The sequence below is a fragment of the Scardinius erythrophthalmus genome, assembly GCF_964197995.2.
Source record: "Scardinius erythrophthalmus genome assembly, chromosome: 14".
NCBI classification, from domain to species: Eukaryota; Metazoa; Chordata; class Actinopteri; order Cypriniformes; family Leuciscidae; genus Scardinius; species Scardinius erythrophthalmus.
In genome coordinates, this window is record NC_138234.1 from 16,415,214 (window position 1) to 16,435,762 (window position 20,549).

The 20,549-nt window shown below is 39.6% G+C and overlaps 1 protein-coding gene across 1 annotated transcript; it reads left to right on the plus strand.

Moving 5' to 3' along the window:
- Window positions 1-1,742: 1,742 nt before the first annotated feature.
- On the plus strand, window positions 1,743-7,433 carry LOC308702150 (SLAM family member 5-like; the record flags this gene model as incomplete). Its single annotated transcript, XM_081384817.1, has 6 exons — window positions 1,743-1,749; window positions 2,074-2,400; window positions 4,770-5,063; window positions 5,656-5,772; window positions 5,857-5,924; window positions 7,386-7,433. The coding sequence occupies 6 exons, from the start codon at window positions 1,743-1,745 to the stop codon at window positions 7,431-7,433; spliced, it is 861 nt and encodes a 286-aa protein (XP_081240943.1).
- Window positions 7,434-20,549: the final 13,116 nt, after the last annotated feature.

A 20,549-nucleotide genomic window follows, 5' to 3' on the forward strand; every position in this document is an offset into this window, starting at 1 on the left:
TGTCCAGATAAACTCGCGCTGTGTTATTGACAGCTTGGGCGATTGGAAAGGGATTGTTCTTTGATCGCTTTCTGTATATTAATCACAGTTTAAGTAAGATTATTTTCATCCTACTAAGTGAAACGATGTGAAGTTGATCGCTACTTCCATAGTAAATCACTACTTACCGCTTGCTGGAATATAGTTGAAATTGCCCCCTTCGTCAGTATGAAACGCTGAGAGAAGCCTGCTTAATATTATCCCAGGTTAGAAAAACAGTCCGTGGTGAAATGGACAGAGCAAACTAACAACTTCGAATTCAACTTTTGCGGTATCCGATTATAGATAAACATCAACCGTCTGTTGACATTTCGCCATCAATACGCCTGTGTTCCTGTTCGCGGAGGTTAGTCAAAACACGGTTCTAGTGATGTCATTAAAGAAGGAAGTAGAGGGGTGTAGTCCAATCGAGCCGTTCGTTGTAGTCAACTTCTGTTAAATAAAATATCTCGCTTGGCATTGAACTTTGAGCTTTATAATTTTACAGATATTATTTATACTCTAACAACAACATTACACACTAACTAAAGTTTGAAACATGGGATCACGAAGAACGGGACCTTTAAGCATTTATGGCCTATTCACCTGAGCCACCTGAGTATTGTAATATTGTGTTGGTATGTGCCAATTCCAGGGGTGCATTCAGGTCTATAAAGACAAGTAGCTTCAATCTCTCTGGAGAGCGTGAGGTGAGAGGACATAAGTCTGTCGATGCTCTAAGTATAGTGGCTTGTGCAAAGGTCAATTTCTAAGCAGCTGCAAAATTTTGATTTTTTTTTTTTTTTTTTTTTACTCTCATGTCAATTTACTTTATTTACTAAATAGTATGTTTTTTTCTTGTTAATTTGTATTGCCTTAATTGGGGTAAATAAAAAGATCCCATCTTTTCAAACTCATCTAACTTCTCCTGAGTGTTTACATCTGCTCACGACGACTCAGTCACATCTACCCTCAACAGGTGCGCTAACAATGACGCTAAAGGCCGCAGTCAATGCGCCTTTTGAGGCCAGGGGAGTGAGGTTTACACACACAGCTCTTACTGGCCTACGTCAGCCTGGCTGCGTAACCACATAATATTTGGATGGTATTTGGATAATATTATGTCAGCCAAAGATGCAAAATGATATTATTCCGTGGAGTTTCTTTAGCTTGGTTCCTCCTCAAAGTTTCTTCGTTTAGACTGTAAACTACATTGGAAGAACAATATAATGTGAAAAGACAAATGCATCGAATGGGTCCTTTATAAATCATGTAATGCAACAGCAACATTGAACAGTGCAATGCAACTGCACACTCATATGCTGTTTTATTTTCCAGATATGACAAAAAGCATGTTGATTTATTTAAATATTGTTACTTGCAAAGTAATGCCCAGTTAAAAAAAAAACACAGAGAGCTTTCAAGAGATAAAACACTGATTTAAAAATTTAAAGATAAAAAAACTGATTTTTTTTAGATAAATAATAAATAAATAAAAATAAAAAAAACTTTAGAGGGGAGGAGAAGGGGGTGGAGAGAGAGAGAGAGAGAGAGAGAGAGAGAGAGAGAGAGAGAGAGAGAGAGAGAGAGAGAGAGAGAGAGAAGAGAGAGAGAAAGAGAGAGAGAGAGAGAGCGCGCAACTGCGTCTCGTTTTTACAATGTTGGATTATTTCTACTTGTAAACTTTTCTATGGTGATATTTTTTATTGTTGAAGAAATGGAGCATGCGAAGTACATCTGAGAATGAAAATGTCAAATCATTCTGTTTGAGTGGAGTAGATGATCATTGAATTGGGCCATGTGGACATTATATCAAAGAGCATTTGGAAAATGATTCATAAAGCAACTTTATTCCGTCTGGGTTTATTGATCCTGAGTGGTATGTGTTAAATTTCCTTTTATGAAATATGACTTTTCATATTGTAGGCTATTTTGTACCTTAAGTGCTGTGTTTGTTTGACTTGTTAAGATGGTTTTAGATGATCTTCCTTACTAACATCCTATTTGATCTGAAACCGGTTATTACTTTACTAATATTTTCTGTTTGTGTTCCAGGTGTGTATTTTGATTCAGATCCAGTGAAGTCAGTGTCAGTGATGGAGGAAGATTTTGTCACTCTAAACTCTGATGTTACTGAAATACAGAGAGATGATCAGATGCTGTGGATGTTTGGACCTAAAGAGACACGTATAACTGAAATCCATAAGCAGATCATTAATATGTATGACAGTAATGAGACATTTGGAGACAGACTCCAGATAGACAATCAAACTGGATCTCTGACCATCAGAAACATCAGATCTGAACACACTGGACTTTATAAACTACAGATCATCAGCAACAGAGGAACTTCATACAAGAGATTCAATGTTACTGTCTATGGTGAGTAAACTGATTTTCATGATGATCCAGAGTGTTTGTTATACTTGGGATATAAATGAGGGATTTCAAAACATTGACTGTGTTTAAATGCAGTATTAATGCGATTATTTCCAAAAAGCAGAGAAAGGACTAAGTAAAGATTTCTGGAGGAGTGAACCCATCTAATCTCTCAATGAACTGCAGATCATATAAGCAGCCACTCATCTTGCTCTGGCATCCACTGTGTTAGCGTCCCTCCTCCTCCCCCCCAGCTCCACCAACATAATTTACGCATCTTGCAACCATACTCCTCATCCCAGCATTAGTAGTCCCACTGAGAGGTTTATCTAAGCTGGAGTTGAAGCTGCTTCCTCGAGACCCTCCAGCAGACAGCAAGCTAAATACGCTTAACCTTATTAACTTAAAGATTATATGGGGATAGGAATTCGTGAAATCACAGTAAGAAGTTTTCATGACACGAGCAAAACCCCCACTCCAATTTACATGCCATTTTCATGACTCTAAATATTTAATTTAAGAATTGTGGTTATTTTCATCGCCATTATTCGCATACACCAATGCACAGCATAAGTGACTCAAATACAGTCATGTGTTACTGCCCACTTTAAAGGGGCTGTTTACACTTGGCCACTTCATGCGTTTTCTCAGATCGGATAGCTATCTGATTTATCAAAACGATTCCATTTACACCTGGTTACATAAATGTTTTTTTGCGAAACGGATTTAAATTCAATTCCCGCGCTACATGCAGATTTAACTGAGTGCACGTCACCGAAAGCAACAGATATGAGCTGCATTTTATTGATCATCAGCTAAAATTTCAAAATCAAAGACCGCAATAAGAGAGAGCGGCAACAGCCCTGGCAAGATCATTTAGTTTCTTTACTTTTAATGAAGATGATTGTGTGTTAAGCGTCTGCGACTTACTTTCACTTTGATTTACGATAGTTTGCACGTTGGCTTAATGAATTGATGCTCATCTGCTCATGCGGTGATGCGTGTTCCAGTACCGTCGTCATATCTGGCTATAACATTACATATAGCCTATAACACGCTCTCACACGTTAGTTTTTTTTAGCATTTTTGGGAGGAGTACAATTTACATATGTGGTTTCAACAACCAGATGCATTTACACTTGTCCAGTTTCGTCAGGAATGTGGCCCGGACCACCTCCTGAAGTGATTTGAGCGATCGGATTCAAATCCGTCTCGAATGCGTTTCGGAAGGCATTTACACCTGGTCTTTTCACGATCGGATAGCTATCCCATCTGAGAAAACGCATGAAGTGGCCAGGTGTAAACAACCTACTTAGGTCAAATGCAAAACACATTTCTTGTAGACATATTGGATATTTTTCAGTGAGCGCCTAAAATATCTTCAATTCAATGTTTTTGACCATCACTGTACTGCATTATTTTCATGTTGCACAGTTTCTTCAGCACCAAAAAAAAAAAATCAAATCTGTGGCAGCGCCACCTGTGTATATCACAAGCACATGCACATTTGGGTCCAGATTTACTAACAGCTTGCACCAGCACAAACCCACTTTTGGCCTTAAAAATACTGTCATGATTTACTAAAGGCACACAGTGAAAAATTAGCGCTGAAAAGGCGTGGACAGGGTTATTTTTGTGGCTGACCTTATTGCATATGCATTTGTAGGAGTTTCCCTTTTAGAAGCCGTATTTATAGGATTAGAGTATTTAATCATCCAAGGTGATTTACTAAGGTTAGCGCTAGTCAATTTACTGGTATTTGCGCCATTATTTACTGCCCCAAAAAAAGCATGTCTTAAATCAGACTCTACTTTTCACTGCTCTTAAAAGATTGTGTTGGCCATAATGGAAATGATCCGGCTGCGTCTGTGTTCTTTAATTTGTGTGTCGTCAGTAGATCATAAGCTCAGAATTGGCGCTCACTCCCATTGGCGTGTTTTTTTGGAAATGGGCGCTCACACTAATTTGTCCTGTTTAGTAAATCTGGCCCTTGAGTGGAATAGATGCTATTAAAATGTTTACATGCATGTTTATTGCGTTTAAAATCAGCACACACACAAAAAAAAATATTGCCACAAGTATAGGTTACTACAATTATGAGCTTAATAGTATCACTTTGATCAAAGCATTGTGTTTGCATGAGGTAAAGTTTAATAACAGTATTGCTTTATATTCGCATTATGAAGGTGCATGTAAATGTAGTTATTGTTTCTTCGCAAAAACTAACTTTACGTGAAAACCTGCTCCAATAAATAGTTTTTGAAAATATACTTATTTACATGTGATCTGCATGTTTAAGAATATTTAGGGATGCCTTAATTGTTAAGATGTCAATCATTAATCATTCCTGAAATAATATTTTATATTTCCAGCTGACCTGCCCATTCCCGTCATCACCAGTAACTCTTCAATCTGTTCATCATCATCATCAGAGTCCAGATGTTCACTGGTGTGTTCAGTGTTGAATGTGAGTGATGTGACTCTCTCCTGGTACAAAGGAATCAGTGTATTGTCCAGCATCAGTGTGTCTGATCTCAGCATCAGTCTCTCTCTACCTCTGGAGGTGGAATATCAGGATAACAACACTTACAGCTGTGTGATCTACAATCCCATCAGAAACCAGACCAAACATCTGGACATCACGCAACTCTGTCACACATGTGCAGGTATGTAAACACAGCATGTTTTATCCTCTAATTGTGAATTTTGTGACTTTTAGTCTATGTCTGTTTTAGGGGTGCAACGGATCGCAATTGATCCGTGATCCGTACGGACCAGGCCCCACGGTTCGGCATGCATTTGATTCGTTTGTTAACTGCTGAATTTAACCATTTTACACATACACACAAAATTGTCAAAATACACGTCTCTGCAAGTATTCTCTCAGTTATGTCGTAAGTGAACAGTTGAAAAATAAACTGTTGTAATTTTCTGGGTTTTTTTCGGTCCGTTCATTCGATCTTAAAGTGACAGCAGACACCTAATATTCCTACTGTTGTCTGTCATTAATGTTTATAAAAATAAAATAAAAACTAAATACAGCTTTAACAAAGATGCAACTATATTACAATTTCAACAGTGATCAAATAGTATTATTTTACATTAGGCTTAATTATTAATTTCTTAACCTGAATACTACTGTTAGACTTTGGAACTTTGTCATTTAGTATTCATCTCTGCTTGTAATTTGTGTATTTGTTATTTAAGCTGTTTAATTAAGATTACACTAATGACTGTATTGTATTCTGTGCATTACAGAACATGACCAGCGTTCACATCTTATTGCTGCTGTTGTAGTACTGATGCTGGTGACAGCTGTAGTTGCATTTGTAAGGCGCTACTGTTTCATGAGGTGTAAACAAGCAGGAAAAGAAGGCAAGTTTTTACATTTAAAAAGAAAACAGTAATCTTTTTTTTAATACTATTTTTAATCAGCAATTTTTTTATGATTATTTACAGTTAAGACTCAAGGGGAAGAGATGCATTATGCTGAACCCACATTCTGTGCACATCAGTTTCAGAGTACGGTAAGATATATATTTGTTTACTGTGGAGCTGTCACGGACACGGTTGGTTTTGGGTTTTGTTTCGTCTTTTATTTTGTAGTTTTGTTCCTGTTTCCAAGTCATGTGCTTCCCTTGGTTAATGTGTTATGTTCTCATTGGTTTGTGGAGCTACTACAGCTGGCAAAAATACTGTTTTAATATGAATCGCGAATACAAAGAAAGATTACACTGGAAATATTGTTACAATTTTAAATGTTGTTGTAATTGTATAACCTTAAAAAAAAAAATATATATATATATATATATATATATATATATATATATATATATATATATATATATATATATTATATAAGGATAGATGTAAACAAAATCTTAAAAGGTCATTATAAGCCTTCTCTTTAAATAATTGTATTATGCTTTATTAGTGACACATTTGGGAAGAGAATATATTCCAAATCTGAAAATACAGTATGAGAACAATTAACTGCACAATTTCTAGAAATGTTTACCTTGGATATTGTACAATTTGCAAGCAAAATTTGTGGAAAAAACAACAAACCAGTTATATATTGTCCTTGCATTCTTGTGGCTCAGTCACACACCTGAATGAAAGGCTCATTACATATGCAGCCTCATTATGCGGGCCCCATTGATTCTGCAGGTGTGAATCACGCCCACCCGCATATGGCCTTTCCAAACAAAAAGTGTTTTACAAGATTTAAATCAATGTATTGTGTTATGTGAATGATTAGGCAGGATGATTTTCACATAATTTTGAAGAAAAAATTCTAGGCAACGTCATCCATTAGTCAGAAGTCTTATTTACATATATTTAGAATGTGTTTTATGGCCTTATTTCAGAAACTTTAGTTTTTTGTTTTTGAAAAAAACATGCATAAACATTATTCTATCAAAAATACAAACATGTACATGCAAGTTGTTCACATATTATGGTAGCCCTGTTTGTGCTAAATAGAGTGAATTTACACCTTTGCCATTAATATGTTTATAAGCAACTGAAAAAAGCACAAATGTCAGGGCATGTCAGAACATCTCAAGGACCCCAAAAACCCATCAGACCCCAGAGGGTTAAATAAACTGCACATGGTTTCTTCAAACTTGCCTTCAGTGGACTAAGTTATAGCAGTGTTATAGCAGTTTTTCTACATGTATACTCCCTCAGCTCCCTATTATTCCTTCTGTAGTTGCAAGCAACTGTTTTTTTCCAGTCAGTATTACTGTAAATATAGCTTTTATTTTATATGAACTTCTGTCCCTTGTGTTGAAATTTACATTGCGTTTATTAGTGTAGCCGGCTTTATGTAGCTACACTACGTTTTTACATTGCTTTAACTCAAAATAAGTTAAGCTTTTTTTTAATGTAAGTTTAATGTAATTTAAGATGCCTTAAATTCAAGCTGATTGTACTAAAAAAAGGCAGCAACTTATTTTTAATTGATTGTGATTCTTTTATTGCAGGACGATGTTGCAGAAGATCACACGGTGTACTCCAGTGTTAAGACATGAATTTAGCCTGTAAAAGTTTAATCTGTTGGTTTGTGGCTCGATGCATGAGTTCTGCCAATTCCCCAGAAAACCAGGATTGCCATGTATGCCATAGTTTTCTCTTGTTTTTTAGGAGTCATTGAGTTTGAGTTGTTAGCTTTGTAAAATAAAAACGTACTCTGTTACCTAATGTAACCTCAGTTCTCTCTAGAAGAGGGAAGAGTTATGTGTAAGTTGCTTACGCTACGGGTGAAGTCATCTTTTCTCGAGATATGAAGCCAAAATTTTTTGTATTTACTGTCAACGCAGTGCAGCAGCAAGCAGACCTAGAACGGCTTTCTAGCGCGTTCATTGGCTGCCGTGCAGCAACTGCAGCAGCCAACCACTGAGCCCCGCATGACGTCACGTCCCGCGTCAGAGCCCGCCAAAATGGGCGTGGCTTAACGTATATAAGGAAGGGCTCGGGGGCTGCTACCCTGGTTTTCATCGACTGAAACGAAATCAGCTCGAGGAGCGAGCACGGCAGGTTACGCAATACTCATTCCCTCTTCTAGAGAGAACCGAGGTTACATTAGGTAACCGAGTATGTTCTCTTACGAGAGGTTCTCTCGTATTGCGTCAGTTTCTAACGCTACGGGAACCCCTTGTCAACGCCGTGCGCGCCGAGCATCCACTACATGAGTCCCAGGGGAAACCCGGGGAACATAAATTAGCGGTACAAAGCCCACGGCTTTGGATTCCGTCATTGTCATCGAGTATCGTTCGAGAGAACAACCAGCGCTGTATTTCAGTTGTTTTCCTATGTGAACATGCACTAATGGATGTCTGGCAATTTCGTTGCTTTTTGGAGTTTTCAAATTTAAAAACGTCAATAAAGGCTCGTTCGCTCTGCTCTCACGGAACAGATAGAGATTATAATATGTTTATGCCGTCAGATGAAATCCTGCAGGCGTCGGCGCTTTCTCCGTCAGTGCTATAAATGCACATGAATGAGCGCGGATTTTCTAGCGCATTTACTTGCACTTCACAGGCAATATATCTATGGTTTAACCCATTTGAGAGGCGGCCAAAATCAGAATTTAAAATGGACTGAATAAGCTCTCTACGAACTTGAGCGATGCCGTGCTAACGGACCATAAGAAAGAGTGACTGACATGTATGCACATAAATCACTGTCACACACACTCTCGAAGTAATATTAGTGCATAATACATTTTCAACTAGCAGAATAGTACAGAATCACAATACACAGTCTCACTTGTAGCCATGTCTTTTAACTATTATAATATTTCGAAGGGCAAAAATAGGAACTTTTAATTGGCTTTACATAATCAGCTAACGCTAACTCGATCACGTCGAGGCTCAAGCTAGTGATTTCAGATAGCCAGCCTCATATCTATGGCCAGGTTCCTCAGCTCCACCAAAGCCCGTCACGCCCCGCCTCTTTGCCCATTTTCTGTTATCCGGGAGTGACGCAAGGCCAAGATGGCGACGGCCGGCTCCGCCTACTTTAGGCTTCAAAAATGCTCTTCAGAAACCTACGGGTGACGTCACGGACACTACGTCCATATTTTTTTACAGTCTATGGCGGCGACCAGTCAAGGCCAAGCTGGTCAACGGCCTTAGAAAGGAGGCGCATTAGTTCCACATCCACGCCGGAGCGCGTTCGGCCGGATTCCTGGACAGAAGAGGAGGCAGAAGGGTGCGAACCGGACCATCCTGAGGCCAGGATAGAGCAGCTGTCACCAGCGGCATCTCCTTCCACTTCATCACCTGAGGCGGCGGCAGTGAGGGCCGAAGCCGGCAGCTGCTTGTCCAGAAAGGGGGGGCAGAGAAGGAGAGAGAGAGGCTCGAGGACAGGATTCCAGCGAGCTCTTGACTGCCGCCACAGACTCCGGTTGTCTCTGGGAGCGGCGCTTCTTCCTGCGCGGTCCAGCAGTGATGGGCGGAGTGACAGCTTCGGCGTCGAACACTTCAAGTCGAGCCCGCAGGGTCGACATTGAAAGCTCTTCACAGTAGGTGCAGCCTCACGACGAGAGAGGGAGGGCTGCATGATCTCGACCCAGGCAGAGAGCGCAGATCACGTGGCGGTCTCCGGTGCTGAGCGGGGCTGCAACTGCAAGGCATTTTTATAAAAACGCTTGTGCTCTTTTAGAGAAGAGTGAGTGTCGCGGCGGCGAACACACACAGCTTAGAGCAGTGAAAAAGGATACTTTGTCGCCGGATAGCGTGGCAGGAAGACGACCGGCTTCTTCAGGCGCTTTCCTCTGCTTGCTAGTCGCTTGTTTCCACGGCGGCGGCTTCTCTCAGGATTCAGGATGCGTAGAGCTTTGCTGAAGAGATGAAAAATTAGGGTAGCAGCCCCCGAGCCCTTCCTTATATACGCTAAGCCACGCCCATTCTGGCGGGCTCTGACACGTGAGGGCGCGCGCACCCCCATTGGGCATGACGTCATGCGGGGCTCAGTGGTTGGCTGCTGCAGTTGCCGCACGGCAGCCAATGAGCGCGCTAGACAGCCGCTCTAGGTCTGCTTGCTGCTGCACTGCGTTGACAATAAATACAAAAATTAAGGATAATTTTTTGGCTTCATATCTCGAGAAAAGATGACTTTACCTGTAGCGTAAGCAACGACGCAATACGAGAGAACCTCTCGTAAGAGAACTTAAAATTACCATATATATTCTACAGGTCTGTATGTTCTGTACAGTTCTTCCTCATGTTGTTATTAGATTTTTTTTTTTTATCCACTTTTTTTTTATCAAAATTTGGGATATTGCATAAAAACAAATAAAAAAAATAAATAGGCATTTTCATGTTTTAATGTTATTTAATAATAGTCTGATAAATAATAATAATAATAATAATAATAATAATATGTACATATATCTGCGTCTTACTCATCAGATGACTGCGATCTTTACAGTTTGCTCATTCGGGACTTTTTCATTCAGACTTTACTGAAAAGCTGACTTGACTATCTGTAAGGTTAATTATGACCGCCGCTAGCGTAGCTAGCGAAAGCGGTCATATAGGGATTGTCAAAGTTTTTTTTTATTTTTTTTCCCGTCACCTTACTGAATTTTTCGTCAACGATACCAGGGACACCGAAGCACCGGGGAACATGAAATTTGGTGGGCATGTAGCCCCACTAGACTTCTAAGGAAAAATTTCGTTTGGTCCCCGGGGGCCACTCCCCCGCGCTGGGCCCCCCCAAACCCAAAAAAATGCAGTTTTTCCTAAATAACTACCTGAACCGTGGCACCGAGGATGAAGAAATTTTTATGGTATGTTGGTCTACTAGACTTTTACGGAAAAATTTTGTTTGGTCCCCGGGGGCCAACCCCCCCCCCCCCCCCCCCCCCCGCGCTGGGGCCCCCGTAAATTTTTCGTCAACGATACCAGGGACACCGAAGCACCGGGGAACATGAAATTTGGTGGGCATGTAGCCCCACTAGACTTCTAAGGAAAAATTTCGTTTGGTCCCCGGGGGCCACTCCCCCCCGCGCTGGGCCCCCCCAAACCCCAAAAAATGCAGTTTTTCCTAAATAACTACCTGAACCGTGGCACCGAGGATGAAGAAATTTTTATGGTATGTTGGTCTACTAGACTTTTACGGAAAAATTTTGCTTGGTCCCCGGGGGCCACTTCCCCCCCCCCCCCGCGCTGGGGCCCCCGTAAATTTTTCGTCAACGATACCAGGGACACCGAAGCACCGGGGAACATGAAATTTGGTGGGCATGTAGCCCCACTAGACTTCTAAGGAAAAATTTCGTTTGGTCCCCGGGGGCCACTCCCCCCCCGCGCTGGGTCCCCCCAAACCCCAAAAAATGCAGTTTTTCATAAATAACTACCTGAACCATGGCACCGAGGATGAAGAAATTTTTATGGTATGTTGGTCTACTAGACTTTTACGGAAAAATTTCGTTTGGTCCCCGGGGGCCACTTCCCCCCCCTGCACTGGGGCCCCCGTAAATTTTTCGTCAACGATACCAGGGACACCGAAGCACCGGGGAACATGAAATTTGGTGGGCATGTAGCCCCACTACACTTCTACGGAAAAATTTCGTTTGGTCCCCGGGGGCCACTCCCCCCCCGCGCTGGGTCCCCCCAAACCCCAAAAAATGCAGTTTTTCATAAATAACTACCTGAACCATGGCACCGAGGATGAAGAAATTTTTATGGTATGTTGGTCTACTAGACTTTTACGGAAAAATTTCGTTTGGTCCCCGGGGGCCACTTCCCCCCCCCCTGCGCTGGGGCCCCCGTAAATTTTTCGTCAACGATACCAGGGACACCGAAGCACCGGGGAACATGAAATTTGGTGGGCATGTAGCCCCACTATACACTTCTATGGAAAAATTTCGTTTGGTCCCCGGGGGCCACACCCCAACCCCCCCCCCCCCCGCGCTGGGCCCCCCCCAAACCCAAAAAAATGCAGTTTTTCCTAAATAACTACCTGAACCGTGGCACCGAGGATGAAAAAATTTTTATGGTATGTAGGGCCCACTCTTAAGGGCCCACATCAACCTAGCCCATAATCACTCATTTGTGATTTGCGCCCCTCCCATAAAAAATGAAAATGCAATATTATTCTGCTTTAATCGCCCCTATCTTCAGTGGAGATGTTCAGAACTGCACCATATTTCATGTGTATGATTAACTTGACATCCTCTGGGGGTATCCTCTGCTAAGTTTTGTAGAATTTCATCCATGGGGGGGGGGGGGGGGGTATAAAATAAATTCATTTATGTGCACATTTAGTGACTGTACACTCATCGGCCTGTAGATGGTGCTGTTGAGCGAAGGGTTGCTGGTTTAGGATGATACTGTCACACACACACATGCAGGAATACAAACAAACTCAAGCATGCACACACACTGACATCCACACGCACAGATACACACCCATACACACACATACAAATCCACATGCACAGACACACGCGCACACACGCGCACACATGTACGCACACATACATACACGCACAGACACACACACACACACACACACAGACACACACATACACACACATACACAAACACACACACACACACACACACACACACACACACACAGACAGACAGACATGCACATACTATTACTTTTTTAGGTATATACATAAACACGCAATACAGCCAAATTACTCCACGTCATTTATTTTTGTGAAAAGCCAGTGCAGGCCTGAGCGGCGGTCATATTTTGTACCGCGATGCGGTACATCTAGTTTTCTCTAAGATACCTGAAATACCTAGGCTCATCGTTGCATTAATGAAAATGTCTTAAATGTCAATCAAAAAATGTGAATCACTAAATCATTTAAGCTAAATGGAAAAAAAAAATGTACCAGTAATAAAAACTGGAAAACAAATGTTACTAATACGTTGACAATGATATTGTGTAAAATGCCTATTTCTGCACATCTCAAGACCTTTGTTAACAGTTTCATACATGAATAACAGAAACAAGGATCTGTTGGTTTATAAATGTTTTATTCATTTACTGCCATTAATGTCACAACACATAGCAATTTTCAGAAAGCTTTGACTGCAGTTGAAGCGGCTCCTTGGTTCTTTCTGAGTCAGACGTGAGCTGTGCTCCAACTCTGCCTGCAGTTTGTTTTGTTCATTTAGATTCTTTGGTTCTATAACCGGTTTGGATGGGCTATTTGACTCAGTGACGACTTTAATCACAGTTCTCCATACAGAACCAATAAGTAATCAACAGGCTTATTTCATAACAACTCTAATTACAGCATAGAACTTGAAAGCAAACTGCACATTTGTGGTTCTTTCAAAATTCCTTTATTAAGACTTTGGCAAATCCAGCACTTTTCTTGGAATTTCATTTTAACAGCCTGTTAAAGGTCCAGTGTGTAAGAAATTCTCCCATCTCATCTAGAGTTAATATATTGCAATCAACTGATAGAGTAGAGAATCTGAATGAGGGAAACTCTTCCCACATGGAGAGCAGTGATACGGTTTCTCTCCAGTGTGAATCCTCTCATGTGTTTTCAGAGATGTTAACTGACTGAATCTCTTGTCACAGTGTGAACACTTATAAGGTTTTTCTCCAGTGTGAATTCTCTGGTGCTGTTTCAGTTCAGCGTTTGTAATAAAAGTCTTTCCACAATCAATGCACATATAATTCTTCACACCACTGTGTATTTTCTGGTGTACATTTAAATGACTCAGCTGACTAAAACTCTTTCCACACAAAGAACACATGTAAGCAGGGCTTGACATTAACACCCGCCAACCCGCCAAATGCGGGTGGATTTTGCTCGTGGCGGGTAACACAGTCACTCCAACTAGCCACTTTGGCGGGTTGAATAATTGTAGTCTTTTCAAAAGGCATCTGAAAATAAGTGTGACACTACGACACTACAACTCCCATAGGGCTGTCAACGAATATTCTAAATTCGAATATATATTCAAATAGTTTAAAAAAAACAGAATTTCGAAGGTGAAAATTAATATTCGAATGTGGAAAAACGCCCGCGGTAGCAGAGGCGCGGCTGTCTGCTTTGCGAGTGGGCGCGCTGCCTGAGGGGTCATTTTATTTAACGTTAAACAGAAACATTAGTGAAGTGTAGGCTACTGTACTGACTGAATAGATATTGCATGAATAAGGTAGGTTAGATGATACAGCAGTTTCATGCACTGCAGGCTTCCACTGGTTTGATTATTTACCGTTTCATGTCAAGGAAAAGTTCCATGTTTACCACAGCACAGCTCGCTCGGAGCATTCAATGTCAATTATTTATACTGTAAAACTTCAATCAATGTTAATAATATTTGTTTCAATCACTGTATGAAGCCTGCTATATAAGAGTCGCGACCTTAAATTGCTTGCATAAAACTATTGATCAGCTCTCAACATTCGCTTATTGTTGTTGTTCATTTTTAAACTGTATGCACAGAGCGCGTGACGCCTCATTCGCGCCGCAAGACCTCCAGACGCGCGTAAACGCGTCTTTATACTCGCGCCCATGCGCGTAATTTGCACGGGGGTTACGGGGGTTATGACCCCCCCAAAAATCTGATCCAGCTAATATAACCCCCCCCCCCATATTAAAATAAATATGAAATATTCCGAATGAATACTTTTGTTCGTTTTCTTTATTTCATTTGCCAGCAAGAAAGATAGTATCATATTTTAAATAATCTGTAATGTACTTCCCGCCCACCGCACCGCCGACTACTTGGTATTACCCAACCCGCTTTCTCTACCAAGTTTGTTCACTATATTGCGCAGTCGCTGGGATGAATGGTTGGAGAAAGCTGACGGTGCATGCTAACGGATGGAAAGATGAAAAAGGACACTGAAAGGCAGCCAGACAACGATTTTTCATTGTTGGTCGACACCATTTTTTACAGTCTATGGTCGACACCAGCCAAAAAGAGGAAAAATCCTGACCAAACGGAGGTGCGTTTCTCAAAGTGTGAGGCGCGGGCGCGTGCGCGGCCCACTGCTGGGGGGGAATAGAGACATGACAAATGGGGCGCGACAAACAGGTTTTGTGCCCATCTTTTTAATTCCTTTATTTATTGACCATACACTCAAAACAAAACAAAGACACATTTAAATGTAAGCCTTGCTGAACCTTTTTACACGTAAGTTTAAAAGTAGTAGCTAGGCTATCACTTTATGGTTCCCATGGAGACGCGTCATTCATTGCTTGTCACACCGCAGCCACAATAGCGCTGAATGAATGACTGATGATCTGCTTTTATTTCTTTTTATTCAAAATTTCACAAATTTGTTAGCTATAGCAGGATATATCTGATATTCCGATTGTCAAATATGTGCAAGTGGATGTGTTTTGTTGTTTAAACACCTTTATAACGATCGCGTTAGTTGTATGCGCAACGTATTTTAGGTAAGTTATCTTAAAATACCTAAAAACAAAAATACGTAAATTATTAGGAATTTACCACCTCCGGCTCAATTTGAGATTATTATCATTATTTTTATTTTTTTATAATTTTTTTGTTCTTTTTGCAGTTTGCAAAGTGACAAAATGAATCAAAGCACAACTAGTCCACACTTTCCCAGTTTCTGAATTTGATGTTATCAGAGGCTAAATGCAAACACAATTTTTTTTTATCTACTTTTGAGTCTTATTTCATGCAAAGTGATAATATAATTGCACTTTCATTTTCTCTCTTTGAAAGTTTTTAATGCTGTTATTTGATGTTAAGTTTTTAAAATGTGATGTTAATAAAATACATTTTAACAGATAAACTTAAAGATTTTGTTAGTGGATGGTGAGTTTTGGTGATGCCCACCAATATGTGAAATCTGTTCAGAATAAAGGTGCAAGCTGCACTCCAGTGTGCCACCCTATATTGTAATATTGAGAGTTGAATTGTGCATAATACATTTGCTGCATGTAGGTGCCAATACAGTGATGCAATTGATTAATCTTTAAGTTTTTTTTTTTTTTTTTAGTTTTTTTTTATAAGATATTGAACACACAAAAAATCAATTAATTGGAAGCTGCCACTGCTGGCTAGTGCTTAAACACTGTGTCATTATGGCATAAATAGTCAAGTGAACAACTGCATTTACGTTAAGTAGCCTAAATCAGTAAAAGTATCACAATGTATTTCTAAAACAGGAACGGCAAATTACCTTTTACACAAGAAAATTATTCAATAAATAAATTAATAAATATGCAGCGAGTTTAACCCCCCCAATGGTAGACCCAAAGTTACGCCCTTGCTCGCGCCAGATGCTCTATTCGCGTTTGGTGTTGAGGGTGAGGGCGAGAGAGAGAAAGAGTGCCTGCGAGTGAGCGAGCGAGAGTGAGTGAGGTCTGCGGTCTTATTAGTTGATTTACTTGTTTTCGTGTAGGTAATACGTTGTCAAATATGTTTAAACTTAAATAAACTACCTATACAAGTAGTTATGTCTCTTTGTATTAATTTGTCCTGTTATTGACGTAATGCGCGTCATTGACAAAATGCGCAACCAGATGTTCGAATAGTTCGAATATAAGCTGTGTTTTTTTAGAGGGAATATTCGAAGGTCATTTTTGAGCAATTTTGACAGCCCTAATGAGTATTGTCGCTAGTGACCGACAGCAAAGAACCTGCTGGAGTTATGTCGTATGCCGGTGGAGCAATGTGGCGACATAATACATAATACATGGTTTTATTTTAAAAAAGGAGCTTTACACACAACCTTATCAGAGCTAATGATAATGTCCTGTATTGTTATATATTTATGTAGGCCTAGTCTTGATTTGGGTGTATACAGTGGTTTTACATTTAAAAGGGTTGTAAATCTAGTTCAAGTACATTTTAGCACGCCATGGTCAACTTTTATTAGGTAATTTCACAACAACAAAAATGTGGCTAGTAAAAATGCTGTGTGGCTAGTAACTTTGGAAAACCACTAGCCACATTGGCTAGTGAGCAAAAAAGTTAATGTCAAGCCCTGCATGTAAGGCTTCTCCTTTGTATGAACTTTCAGGTGGCTCTTCAGGTATTCTGCCCTTACAAAGTTTTTACCGCACTGATCACAGTTAAATGGTCTTTCTCCAGAATGAGAACGCAGATCTGATTTAAAATAGCCTAATTGTGTGAAACTCTTCCCACACTGATCACATGCATGTGGCTTCTCTTCGGTGTGAATTCTCATGTGAAGTTTAAAACGTTGTTTGTATGAGAAACTCTTTCCACACTGAGAGCAGGTGAAAGATTTGTTTGATCTTCTTTTCTGTGAGTGACTCAAAGATTTATTTCCTTTTTTGACATCATGTTGTTTCTCCTCCGCTTCACTCAGTTCTTTGCTCTCCTCATTCTCCTCCTGCAAGTCTAAAATGAAAGTAAAAAGGTTTTCTGTAAATCATAAAAAAAAATTAAAAAATAAAAGAGAAATGTGAAGGGGGAAAGTGAACACTGATGTAACAGCAGAAAGTAGACAGACGCTGTACGAAAGTTATAACTGCGCACAGATAACAGCGTGAGTCCTGATTTTCACCTCTTCTTCTGCGTTTAAAATGTGCAAATTGGTGAGACAAAACACATCCAAATGATACTTTCGGCAACGGTAACTTTCACTCTAAAATGGTAAAACTTATCAGTTAACCCACGAATCACATGTGTGCCGAACCGTGGGGCCTGTCCCGTATGGATCACAGTCAGATCAACTATACGATCCGTTACACCCCTAATAATTAATGAACACACTTATCATCATGATTGCTTACCAAATTTTACCAAACATGGAGAAAAATCCTAGAGGAGCAGATCTGCCCAAATCAAAAATAAATCATCAAATTTGTTTTCACAATTTTACACATTGTATGCATTTATGTTCATCTATCAAAATGTACAGTTGTAATGGACATGTAGAAAAACATGAATAAATACCAGAATTAAAATAATTAAAAATATAAAGAAAATATAAGAATATAAATACAGGATAAACTAAACTAAAACTAACAGATTAATAAGCAACACTTTACATTATTTTTTATTAATTGTTTTTTAGTTTGTAGTTTATTTACATAAAACATGGTTTATCACAAACTATAACAATATAAATTGTAGATTTCAAAAGTGGTGATTATGCAGTTTGTCTCAGTCTGTTGACACCAGTGAAATGAGCTTTAAGTGTCAGTTTACAGGTGATTGAAGACATCAGCATAATGAATGAGCTGAAAACTATTAAACTATAGACATTCAAAATAGAGGCTTTTTAGTAGCTGTTAATAGTGACACTCCTGAAACAAGCTTTACAGATCAACAGCAGAGATCTGACTTTATTTGAGTCAGGATATGCTGAACTAAAAAAAATGATCAAATCAAATTAAACATCAGTAATACAAAAAAAAAACATAAAAAATACAAATGACACCCATCTTTGCAGTAGTTTTTTTTCTTTTCTGCTTCTTTTATAAATGACTAGCCTACCCTAACAGGGGGATATGTATTTGAACATAAATTTAGTTCGATTTTCCAATAACTACATTAGCAACAAAGAAATTAGATCATTCATTTCTCACAGACCCTGTATAAAATATTTAGAAGTAACATAAAATGTGGAATGGGTATTCAATTTCATTTTAACAATGTAAAGTAGAGTAACTAAATCGTGTTTTATTATTGTGTAAATACAAAAAGCACTGTAAACTCCCAATCTTATTTCAGAAGAGTGAGTCAACGTGGTGCACATTATAGACATCTCAGTAAACACAAAACTCCTACAACTTTTTACAAAACAAATTCATGCATGCTCTACACGCACTACAGCATTGTTTGCTAGTTTCAGCCCGACTAGCCTACGCTTAGATTGTTCAATCTGGATCTCCAAGTGCTGTGATTAACAGTGTCAAGACACAAGCAAACACTATATGAATGTTATAATGCAGAGCAAGAATCAAGGCTTCATCGGGACAGCAAGAATTATGATATAATTTGGTTTGTTGGTCTGTTCGGTTGGATTGCTTTCACACCCCAAGCGAACCGTCCCAGAGTTTGTCTGCAATCGGTCCGAGACCACCTAGTTCAGGAGGTTTTGGAGCGATTGTTCTGGCGTGGCAGCTTGGGAAAAAATTGTATTAAGGAGTCTTTTCATTCCTCTTCTAATAAATCACCAATATCTCTTATCATCTGCATTTTTCTGAGCCTTTTTAGTTTTTATACACAGCAGTGAAGGAAAGTATTACAAATAAAATAGTGTTATGGTTTTTCTTTAGTGTGGATCTTTCATGTTTCCTAAACTCTCGTCACAGTGTGAACACTTGTAAGGTTTTTCTCCAGTGTGGATTTAACACCAAAAAAAAAAAAAAAAGAAAGAAAGGAGGAAAAATATCTACTGGGTCTGAGCTCACCAAATACAGATAAATCACAACCTATATTAATATGTGGAGTCCCAGGTTCAGGGTCTCACACCTTGCAATAAAAAAATAAAAAAGATTTAATAATCTTAAATGTGTGTCTGCACTTAATTGTTTAATTATATATATTTATACACTGGTTTATTATATATATATTTAATAAACCAGTGAATAAAATAAAATAGGAAATATAATTAATTAATGAATAATAATAAAATTAATTAATGAATTAAACAATCAGTTCACTGAACAGTAACTGCATTCACTGAAATCTTTTCTTTAAAGGGATAGTTCACTTTGAAAATAAATTTTGGTATGTTTTAGCTTACCTCAAGGGCATCCAAGATGTAGGTGTCTTTTTTTCCTCAATAGTTTCAATTTTGATATTTTTAAGTCAAACCGTTCTTGTCTGTCAGTCATTTCATGCAGGTCTATGGTCACTGTCTCAAAGAGCATGCACAAAGTCCAAATTAAAACAATTCCCCATCGTCCAAATTAAACAATTCCGATCGTTGTCATGCGGTGAATCCGGCCAATCGTGGAACAGCTGTGTCGTCATCAGCCCTCCTGCAGCCCAGTGCAGCCGCTCTTGAGAAGCTGCGCTGGCTGAGTTCTCCGGCTACTCTCGAATTGCTCTCGCTGTACTTTGATGGCATACGTCACAGTCACGTGGCGTCGGCGCTGCATCAAGTCGGACAAAATTTCTAACCGGCATGCACTGCTTTAAGTCAGCCGCCGATCGGTCTGCGCAGAGCTGCATGAAGTCGAACAAGCCTATTGTGTCACATGCCTGTCCTGTCTTGTACTGCACATGGGTGTTTTGTTATTTTGGGCCATGTGCTCGTGTCTATTGTCTAGCCCCTCCCATCTTGTTATCTGATCATTGGTTAATTTGTTCCACCTGTTCCCTCTTGATTTGTTCCCTTTATAAGTCCCCTCTTGTTTGCAGTCTGTGTTGGTTCATTGTCTTATGTTTCCTGTTCCCTTTGATTCCCTATTAAGTTCATGTTCTGTTTTCGGTTGTTATATTTGTTAGTTGTGTTTTCCCCCTCGTGGGTTTTGTTTTGTGTTTAGCCTTTCTTTTATTAATAAATTCATATTCTCTGCACTTGAGTCCTCGCACCTTTTGTATTTCCCCATTCCGTGACAGAACGAACCAACCAATTGAGGACTCAGCAGAAGAACTCACTCATCCAGCAGCATGTCCGACAGTGTCTCTTCCCCAGCCACCGAGCGGGAGAGAGGACAGTCTTTTTTGGGAACCCGGTTGGTCATATTTCGCGGGACC